We start from the raw sequence: 11,732 nt of genomic DNA on the forward strand, positions 1-11,732 counted from the left end.
CCATTCCTGGATTCAGACATATTGTGTTCTCTGTCCAGAGATGGCCATTGTTGGAATACCTAGAACTAGTCATGTTGGTCAATCTAATAAATTTAAATTTATCATACATATTGTACATATTTGCATATCTTATTATAGATTCATATAATAATGTGTATTCTCTTTCTCTAGAGAACTGCACTACACTAAGGTTCAAACACTATGTCATCATCTGTGTTTTGCTTTTATATTCCTTTGAAAGAAATGTCCTGTGTTGTCGCACTCTGCCTTCTATGTCAAGTTTTACCCATCTTTCCATTTCAGCTTACTTTCTACAAGAACATTTAGTTCACATTATTTCTTGTTTAATCTCGGGTTTTGTGTGACTTAATCTTCAGGTATAAACATGAATTTCAGTATGTTATAACTTCAAATATATGTTATCACTTACCCCTTTCATATAATCAATAACTCAATAAATGTTTCCTGAAAAAAGGAAATGCTACAAGTATATGCATTTCTACGTATTTCCCATTTGTATAAATGAGATTTTCCTTGATTAAAAAAAAAGGTGTGAATGGAAGAGTCTAATAGCAGAGAACATTTTCCCACTTCAGTAAAATCCTACCATGCTGCAGATCTTCTAATGCTAGCCCCAGCAAGAAGGCACTTCCAGTGATTTTCCAGTGACTACAAAGCTATGTCCCATGTAAAAGCATCCTTAGACACTATGCTCCACTTGGATATCTGCCAGACATAACCTGAAACAGAATCTCTGCCACATCTGCCTTATCTGGTTTCTAGAGGGTGATTTATATCTTTTGATATTAAAAAATTACTTGGAAACGAAATTTTGAGAGGTGTGTTGAGGGACTTCAGGTACGTTTGTTTTCAATCACCTATAGCATGGGCTTCTGTTCTGACAATCTACGAATCAAAATAGCCAGTAATCCTTGTAGCAGAATTTTTAAGGTTTTATAAAACCTAGTATTGGTTCGTAATTCATGTGTTTCCATTAGTTTGGCTATTTGTCCCTGTGCTTTTCCAATCTTGGTCTCAACAATTCACATTCTTACAGTCCCTCCTCTTTCTCGACAATTGGACACCTGGAGCTCCACCTGGGGCCTGGCCGAGGATCTCTGCATCCACTTCCATCAGTTATTGGATGAGAGTTCCAGCATGACTGTTAGGGTGTTTGGCCATCTGATCACCAAACTAGGTCAGATCAGGCTTTCTCTCAACCATTGCCAGCAGTCTACAGAGGATGTACCATTGTGGATTTGGGGGACCTCTCTAGCACTCACTCTGCCTATTCCTGTTCTCATGTGGTCATCATTTATCATGGTCTGTTATTCCTCGTTCTCCCTTTCTGTTCTTGATCCAGCTGGGATCTCCTGCTCCCCTAAGCTTTCTTTCCCTCAAACCTTGCCCTTCATTACTCCCACTGTCATCCAAGTTGTTCATGTAGATCTCATCCATTTCTCTGTCATTGGGCGATCCCTGTGTCTCTCCTAGGGTCCCTGTTTTCTAAGTAGCCTCCCTGGAGTTGTGCAGCAATCTAGTCATCTTTGTTTTACATCTTGTATCCTACTATGAATGAGAAAATACCATGTTCGTCCTTCTGAGTCTGGGTTACCTCACTCAGGATGATTTTTTCTAGATCCATCCATTTGCCTGCAAACCTCATGATGTCATTGTTTTTCTCTGCTGAGTGTATATGTACCATATTTTCTTTATGCATTCTTCAGTTGAAGGGCATCTTCCAAAAGCTGTGGAGCACCCAACTGGATCAGGCCCTCTGGATAAGTGAGCCAATTGAATAGCTTGAACTGTTTGTGAGGCACCCAGGCAGTGGGAACGGGACCTGTCCATAGTGCATGAGCTGGCTGTTTGGAACCTGGGACTTACACAGGGACACTTTGCTCAGCCTGGAAGGAGGGGACTGGACCTGCCTGTACTGAATCTACCAGGTTGAGCTGAATCCCCAGGGGAGTCTTTGCCCTGGAGGAGATGAGAATGGAGGGGAGGGGCTGGGGGGAAGGTGGGGGCAGGCATGGGAGGGGGAGGACAAGGGAACCCATGGCTGATGTGTAAAATTAAAACACAAATATAATAAATTAAAAAGGAATAATAATAATAATAATAATAATAATAATAATAAAGAAAAAACTAGTATTGATGCCAGAAATTGTTAATTTATATTGTCAGCTTACCACTTATTACTGGACATCTATTTATGTATTTATCCATTTTGAAATGAGTAAGAATGCACTGCATTGTGTTCATTGCAGCATCTCTTTTTTTTAACGTTATAGTAATGTGACTTAATCTAATCCAATGATTAACATTCAACTGCCTTATTGTGGGATTGAGATTTCCTGTGTGATATTTGAATATGTAATCTGAGACTAATCCATTATCATATATTTTTATTATTTATTTTTACTTTTACTATATCATAACTGTATACAACTAACTGTTCACATTTCTTCCATTGGCATAAAAATTAATAGATATATGGTCGATTTAATATATTTGAAGTCAAGTGCAATTTTCTAATAAAATATGTTGGTGGTGTTCTGACAACAAACAAAAATGAAAGCAATTATTAATTATACCATGATTCTCAAATGCCATCTTTAAAGTCCCTAATTTCTACTTTTGTGAGCCTGTGAGATGGAAACTGTGAGCAAACTAGGTGTGAGCCCTGCTCCCATAGAGGCTCAGAGAATGAAATAAGACTATGGCTGATGAATGAACTTGTGGAGAGAAATGCAGGGAGGTACAAAACAACTTCTGAGGCAGAAGGGAAGGACTAAGAAATTGGATTCTCACAAAAGACTGTGAAGAATGCTTGTTGCTGAAGTTTCCCTGTGTTCCACCAGTCCTCAGCAACTCACACCCAAATAAACACACAGAGACTTATATTAATTAAAACCACTCAGCCATTACCTCAGGCTTCCTACTGATTAGCTCTTGCACTTAAACTCAGCCCATTTCTGTTCATATGTATGTCACCATGTGTTCTGTGGCTTTACCTGTGTGCCATTGCATGCTGCTCTCTGGACAGCAGGCAGATGTCTCCTGACTCAGCCTTCCTCTTCCCAGAATTCTCCTTGTCTGTTTCTCCTGCCTATACTTCCTACCTGGCTACTGGACAGTCAATGTTATATAAACCAGTGAACAAAAGCATTATCCCACAGCAAATGCTCAGAACATTCAAATCTGGACAAAAAGGACAAACAAATTTTGTAAAAAAAAAAAAAAAAAAAAAAAAAAAAAAACTGAAGAAAGGGAATATCAACTCAAACACAGCTGAAAAGAAATGAATGACAGATGGAATTATAGTATTGAAATTTCATGGTCATGAACAAGAAATTACTTTTTTAATGTATTGTATGTCAAAGGTTGAATGAGTAAATTTTAAGGCAAAGAATGGCATGATCTTATGAAACTCTTACTGATAATGCTAAAGAAACAGTATGAATACCCCTCCACCACATGCACATCCTATTTAAAAATTGAGAAGAACTTGAAAAGCAAATTGAATATCAAAACAACAATACTTTTTGCATTAGAGCTGGCTATGTTACTAACCTATATCATGTTAGCTCAAATTATCAGGTTTGGTTATGGCTAGTTTCCAGAAATGTTTGTGGATTTCTCTGTTATTTTTATTCTCTATCATAATTGTCCTTATGATATACTCTTTTAATTTTTTTTTTATTTTTCTGGATTGTAATTATAATTATACCATGTCTTCCTTTTCTTTCCTCCCTTTAAACACTCCAATAAACCCACCTTCTTGCTCTTCTTCAAATTCATATCTTTTTTATTAATTGTTGTATGTATAGAATCCATTCTATTTAACTAAAGACTGAATTCTAAATAATTAGAGATTTTCCATATTTCTTTTATTAAGGCCCCAGAATATGAGCCTTAATATTTTAATTATGTAAAGTTCATTCTCTCTCTTTGCCTCCTTTCTTTTCTTTCCTTCTTTCTGTCTTTCCTTCCTTCTTTCTTTCTTTCTTTCTTTCTTTCTTTCTTTCTTTCTTTCCCTCTTCCAGTTTTTCTTTCTCTTTGGGGAACACTTACTTTGCTACATATGAGCAAACTATATTTGAGTCAATATAAGTTGCTAAATATTCAATAAAATCTTATAGAAAAGATAGCAATCCTGACCTCTCATATCTACAAAGCACATACAAAGCAATAGTAAACAAACAATAACTGTAGTTACTTTTTATGTATGCATAATAAAAATATTAATTTTTGATGTTTTGATAAAACTGTGCTCATTCTATGTATTTGTGTGTTTACAACTAAAATTGATATTAGAAATAAGGGATAGGAAGAAAATGACAATGCTTGAAGAGGAAAAACAAATATTAGTACATCAATTTATTCTTAACATAATAACTTAGTGACCTATATCATTATTTTCTGACTAAAAGCACATATAATAAAGAGATTAGTAAATCAAAGAGAAAAAGGCTCTAGCTCATCTTATAGCTTAGTTTCTTCTCATGTTGTGATGATAAAATGTTGTGACAAAAGCAACTTAAGGGAGAAAGGATTTATTTTGGATCACTGTTCATGTTATAGTTAATCACTGGAGGGAGCCACAGTAGCAGGAAACTGGGAGAGCTGGTCACACCACATCTATGATCAGGAACAAGAGAAAATGAATGAATGTTTGATTCTTTCAGTTCCCCTCCTCCACTTATAAATTCCAGGATGCATAGCCCAGGGAATTCTCTTGCCCATAGTAAATGGGTCTTCCAATATTAATTAGAAATAAAGATAATCCCCCCAAAGGCATGCCAAGAATAGCATCTCAAAGGTGATTCTGGATTCTGTCAAGTTGACAATTAACACTTACCAACATACGTGTTGTATTCAGCATACCCCAGAGAAAGATTTACTAACAGAGGTTCATTCACATGATGAAATCTGAGAAGCTTTGAGATGTGCAGAAATCAGGGTAGAGTCCTAGAGGCAGCAATTGTAGTTCCAGTCTAAACTTCCCTCTTATAGGATATCAAGGATGAACTGACTTTATTAGACTTCAAAGAGAAAGTGAAAGAAAAAAGGAAAGGAAGAAAGAAAGAGAGGGGGGAGTGAGGGAGGGAGAGAAGGTACCTAAGTTCAAAGGAAGTTGGAGTGAAGAATTCCTTCTTATTCCCAGCAGGTAAATGGACCTATCATTTTAAGTGTTGTTTCCCTTTAGCAACAAGAATGTTGCTTAAGATTTCATGAATTTATTCATTCATTATGTATATTGTTTACAGCTGATTTAGTCACTTCTACTTCCGCAGTATTTTTGTTTGTCTGATTACAAAATTATACACTGAGCCCATGGGATTAAAATCCCCGACATTTCCAAGCTGGTGACCTGGACATCCCTTTGAGAAGCACTAGCATGGAGTCCTCATTGGAAAGCTGGAGAAGCCTGGGTCTGAAGCCAATGGATGACAGCTACAGCCACACTCTACTCACTCAGAACAAGAAAGAAGCTTGCACACGTGCAAGTGCTTCCTTCCTTGCTGCTGCACTTCTCCATCTTTCTTCTCTGCTCTTTGCTCTGAATTCTTACTGAAGTCATGATTAAAAGGAGTGAGTATCAATAACATCACCGTTTGTTGTTGTAGTTCCCTTAATCCACTACTTTTAAATTCAGCCTCAGAACACAGCCAGATTCTCTGCCAGAATGCAACTCAAAGAGCCTGTGATCTAGTTCTGAATACAATCCTCACCCCAAGTGCAACTTAACGAATGCAGTCCTTACTCTGCATATTTCTGTCACCATTTTTTTTTTTTTTTTGGTTTTCCAAGACATGGTTTCTCTGTGTAGCGTTGGAGTCTATCCTAGATCTCCCTCTGTAGACAAGGGTGGCCTTGAACTCACAGAGATCTGCCTGGCTCTGCTCCCGAAATGCTGGGCTGTCACCATTCTTGTCTTCCATTTCTCCACCAGAATCACCCATAAAACTTGCTCACAGCACAACAAGCTCCTGGGACTTCAAATCCTGAACTCTTTCACATTCCTCTGGGGGCCAGTTTCAAGGGCCTTTGTATGAACTACAAGGTCAAGATTATGACAGCCACAACCCCACTCCTCCACACCAGTTTCTCCAGTTAGTACCTATTACTGTTACTGTGGCAGAACCCTTGACAGCGTCAGCTTAAAGAGAGGAAGGATTTGTTTGGCTCACAGTTTCAGGGCCATGGATTCATTCATCATGGTGGTGTAAGTATGGCACAGTAGCTCCATTGCAGGAAAGCTTGTCTCCTGGATGTGAGACCAATCAAACAGAGGGAGTTGTGTGGTGGCCAGGAACAGTATAACCTAAAGTGCCTACCCCAGTGAACTACTTTCTTCTGTTAAGTCCCTGTATTAATTAGGGTTCTCTCAAAATGCAGAGGTGATAGATGATAGGATATGTGTGTGTGTGTGTGTGTGTGTGTGTGTGTGTGTGTGTGTGTTATATTCCTTCTATTGGAAATATACATATATATGTATATATGTGTGTGTGTGTGTGTGTGTGTGTGTGTGTGTGTATAAATGATGTCTTAGAGTATCTTACAGGTTATGGTTCAATTATTTCAACAAAGGCCGCTTCCTGATGGAAACTCTAAGAATACAGTGGTTGTTCAATCCCCAAGGTTGGATGTGGGAGCTGGTTTTCAGTTTATGCCAAAATCTTAAATAAGTAGGTTCTAATAATAGTGGAGGAAACTAACTTGCAAGTAGGGGAGGAAAAGCAAGTAAATAACAAGCACTTCCTTTTTCCATGTCCTTATACAGTCTGCCAACAAAAGATATCACCCAGATTAAAGGTGGATCTTCCCACCTCAAAAGATCTAGACTTAGGATGGATATTCCTACTTTAAATCATTCGATTAAAGAAAATCTCTTATAGGTGTATCTAGCTCCAAGAAATTGCCGAGGGCTGTAGGAGTATACAGCAGCTGACAGTTAGTGTCTGACAAGCCGACCCACCAGATGTGTAACTCCTTGATGGGGAGCCCCACCTGGCAAAGCTGTGTGGCCACTGACTGTGGAAACCGGTTATTTTCTATCTGTAACTTTCTCATGTGCTACCATTTTACCTCTCTATAAGAACAGCTGTGGGGTGCTTTCCACAGCCCTTTATTATTTTTGCATCTCTGGGCACACATTTAACTGTGGATTTCTGTTTAAGTTGTATAATTCTGATGAATAGAGATATTACCAGAATATTCTTCTTTACTGACAAAGGAAAGTAACAGTATTCTCTGTCTTAAAGACAGCCTTTTACACACTTTGCAAAGACCTTAGAACTAGTCCAAAACAGACAGAATATACACAAAGACTAATTCACAGGTGCTGTTTATTTTCAAATCAAGGCCAGGCTGTTTACATCAAAACATCGTCCTTGCAATAGCTCCCTTTCTGTATGTACCCTGACTGCTCAAGCTTCAGCCGATTGTTTAATGTCTGGGATCCCTCACCAACTTAGAGAAACATGCATAGGTCAATGTGACATGACTAACTTAAGAGAAACTATGAGACTTATCTTGTGTTTTGAGAATGGGTAGGGCCCTAAAAATGTAACTTATAATTGTCCAGTGTTTGGCTGAGCAAGAGCAGCAGTAATGTGGAGAGAGATGGCTGTGTGGAGCTATGCGAGAGTTGCTGCAGAATGTGAGTGAAGTGTGTGTGTGTGTGTGTGTGTGTGTGTGTGTGTGTGTGTGCTCACACGCGCGTGTGCGGAATGAGAGATGGAGAAAAAGAAACATGAAAAAGAAGCATGAGAGAAGTGTGAGGGAATGTGTGGGTGAAAGAGTGGATGAGGTAAAGAGTGAGTGAGTAATGTGTGTGTGATGAGTGTGTGTGAGAGAGAGCTGTGTGAAAGAGCTGACCCTGTATATGGGAGCTGTGCCTAGGAACTGTGTAAAGTGCTGTGTGGTGAGAAGGCTATGTAAATAAGATGTTTATCTGTGGCTGTGTGGATGGAGATTTGTAACTGTGTGGAAACAAGGAAGATGAAACTGTATAGAACAGAGATATAGAAGAGAAATGTATGTAAAAGATATGCGTAGACATGTGAAAACAGATGTGATTGTGTATAGAGATGTATGGCCATATATATTTAAAGAAAGACATATAGCAGAATGTATAGAATGTAGCGATGTGGAGATATGTAGCTGTGTAGAAACAAAAGAGTCAGAGACCATTCTTAAGATGAAGTAAAAGAGAAAGTTAATTTCAGAAAGCATGTGTGTTTTCTTGTTTTACCAGAAAGATAGAAATTTATTTCTAAATACCCTCAGATAGAAAAAGTCCAGCCCTCACTGCCTTTGTGGATTTTTTTTTTTTTTTTTTTTTTTTTTTTTTTTTTTTTTGCATTACCCTAGAGGTGGCCTTGGAGCAGGCACTCTGTAGGTTCCAACAGGAAACATAAAACAAACCCCTCCATAAATAAGGTAGTTCTATAACTGCACTAGGAAAGTAAGTGGATGTGTGCTTTTCTCTCAGAATTAGCTAGATGTAACAGAACCAAAACTATGAAGCCATGTACAACTCAGTGTTTAATCAGAAGAATGGCATTGACTTTCTACTTTTATATTTTTGATAGGTATTTGACAGCCTATGGAAAATGGACTGAAGGGGCAATCCTGAAACTGGAGAAAACCTGATGTAACCATTTACAACATTGCCAAAAATCTTTCTTTGAGCAAAGGATTAACTGTCAAAATATTCAGGATATTAGCATTGCTTTACAGAGCATAGCCAATTTACCTATTATTCTCATTAAGTCAATTCTGTACATATAACCATGACAACATTTTTTTTTTTTACTTCCAGTGATGTATGTTAGAAGGAGTACGAGAAAATATTGTTAGAAAGAGCATCAGAATGTCCACACCAATGGCTGTGGGGCGTCCAGATACAAGAGGCACTGGGATGCAGTTTGAAAGTTTGGAGAAAAGAAGTTCCCATTTAAATGTACCCAGTTAATACACAATGTTCTTGTGAAACTGCATTGCAGGTTGAATGGTGGAATTGGGGGGAGGAGAGGGGGGAAGACACTCCCTAATCAAAATATTTTTTAAATTTTTTAGATTATAATTTAATGACTGCCTTTCCCCCTTCTCTTTCCTACCTTCTAAACCTTCTGTATGCCCCTCACCACTTTCCTTCAAACTCATGGCCTCTTTCTTTCCTAATTGTTATTGCATCCATATACATCTACTATACATAATTCCTTAAATATAACCTATTCGGTCCATATAATGTTACATATATGCATGTTTTCAGGGCTGACAGTCTCTAGACAAACAACCGGTGTGCTCTTCCCTGGGGAGGACCACCTCTCCACTCCCATCTTTTCTCAGGTACCTGTAGTTCTTTGTGTTTGCCATGTTTACTGGGGTCATCTTTGATTAAGAAGTCATGTTTCTGAGACATTATGGGTATCCTTTCTATATTTCGATATTTCTAGGAGACTCAGGCTAATCTCTGTTGGTGGGCACTCCATTAAGACATGTGCTCATCCCTCCTGTACAGACAATTACAGATGGATGATACAGGTGTTACTTACCATGCAGAATGTGGGTTGGTGTAACTTTTTCTGATTTAAGTTCATTCAAACAACGTTGTGGTATGTCTGTAAGAACACCGGAGGTTCATCTATCGCACATGTAACATACATATAAGTATAAATTCTGCACACATAAATATGTATGTGTACTTGTGTGGATGTGTATGCCTTTGTGTAAATGTATAAATATCTTGGTTGTTCTGTGAAATCTTTTGAGAAAATGTTTACTTGTGAGTATAATTTAGGTTCCTCTTAATTTCCTAAAAGGGAACCAACCCGTTGCACTTCAAAGTTACAGAACACACATAAAATAATCTTAATCTTCCGATGAAAAGATAAAATAACCATTATACACAAGCTTGGCTCTGACAGCACCTGGGACGGTGTAGGGACTCCTACATACCTTGGCCTAATTATGTCTTTGTGGCACATACACTTTATTATTTTGAACATGCAAAGTTTTTCCAGTCAGGTCCTGCAGCATTTCTAAGGAAATCGTATTTAAGATGAAATAAAACCTGAGTAATGACACTAATCTCAGCCAAATGGGTGTCATGATCTGGCTTATCACAAGCATAGTCTAGAGTGATCAAACCCCTTTAATATTTTTAGTTGAGTTAGTCATGCATGGTGCTGAGGCTGCCAATAATATAAGTACTTGAATATATTAATATAGAACAAGAAAACCCTGGGATGTGTTGGATATACTATACAGTCATTGATGCAATTCCAGAAATAAGTCTAATTATGAAGGGAAGGGCTTCACATTGCTCAATAAAATCATGGTAAAAGTAAAATTTGGAGAGTGATTAATCAGTTTTCTTCAAGTTCAGACAATGGACCTCACCCAAGCATGTCAACCTACTCTGTTCTATTTCTCCCAACTTTATTTTTCACATCCTGTTCTAAGTATTTGACTATCGAGAAACCAGATGCTTTCGCCAGTGGTCCAAAGAAAATGTCTCTGTACTATGTCAATGTTTCACCTAATTTCTGCATTGCTCTTCCCCCTTTGATCTAGTATCAGGTACAATCCCAGATGTTTTCTTTGCCTAGAGCTGCTGTCCCATAGGGCAGCATGTTTGGATCTTAATAAGGAGAAAAATGGGCAATGATCTAATTGGGATTTTAGATGCTAGCTTCAATGGGAATAGTCTAAGTGGTAATGAGAACTTTATATAGTCAGAATCAACCTGAGATCACTGGGTTCCTCTACTTGGTGATAGATTAAAAAAAAAAAAAAAAAGATAGCTAGGGATGGTTACTTAAGATAGTAGGAAGAGACTGTGGTTATTTCAATAGCAATGAAAATAAAGAATGCATTTCACTTTCTTCCAACAGAATTTATATGAAGACAAGGACATGGATGCTAATGGTACATATCTGTCTATCTGTATCTATCTTTCATCTATGTAGCATCTATACATTGTGTAAAATGAGGCCAGGAAGTGAGAATAGAGTAAAAAGATCCTATATACATTATGTAGTCAGAAAAAGTACATTGAAAGGTAATCTGTCACTGTTGAGAGGGGGTAGTGACCTAGAAAAGAAAGAAAGGAAGCAACTGAGACCACACAGGATATCAGAGGCTGAGGAAGAAAATAGCTCCTAGTGCTTTCATTGATGGATTTGTATAATACATTTGTTGAATTTGAGTAAAATTATTCACGATTAATCTATTCTTACATTGTGAAGATGCTTAGCAATTTATACAGTGTCAAACATTTAGCAACGTTTTTAATTACAATAATAACTTGAAGCAGATACCAGATAAATTCCACCTGCTAAAGTCGCAGTAAAGTGAGTTTCAAGTTTCCCTTAGAGTTGGGTAGACAAGTTTAGTGGAGGACATGTGCCACCACACCCAGGAAGAGTCAGCCATGTAACACACCCAGTTCACTGAGTCCTATGGCTGTCAGGAGAGGGTGGCTTTCCACCAGATTATTTCACACTATCTTGTCTTAGCATTTGTTTCTGCTGTGCTGAAGGAGTACAATGGGCAGGTCAGTTCCCACCACAAAAGATGCTCTGAATCCAATGTTAGTGGTGCTGAGTTTAAGAAATCCTCAGGTAGATAGGCTCAAAACTTCTATCATTTAACACAGAATTTTAGAAATTATCCCTTCTTCACAGTGCAAAGACTTGGCATCTTGTCTTATGGAA

General features: G+C 37.9%; 1 protein-coding gene across 1 annotated transcript in view; it reads left to right on the plus strand.

Annotated features, from left to right (window-relative positions):
• Positions 1–9,031, plus strand: part of Nyap2 (neuronal tyrosine-phosphorylated phosphoinositide-3-kinase adaptor 2) — a 280,606-nt gene extending 271,575 nt beyond the window's left edge. The window contains exon 7 of the mRNA XM_036172984.1: positions 8,604–9,031. Coding sequence (XP_036028877.1) covers positions 8,604–8,633 — 30 coding nt within the window. The 3' untranslated portion in view covers positions 8,634–9,031. The remainder of the gene's footprint in view (positions 1–8,603) is intronic.
• The last annotated feature ends 2,701 nt before the right edge of the window (positions 9,032–11,732 follow it).

Source organism: Onychomys torridus, chromosome 23, assembly GCF_903995425.1.
Source record: "Onychomys torridus chromosome 23, mOncTor1.1, whole genome shotgun sequence".
Lineage (NCBI taxonomy): Eukaryota > Metazoa > Chordata > Mammalia > Rodentia > Cricetidae > Onychomys > Onychomys torridus.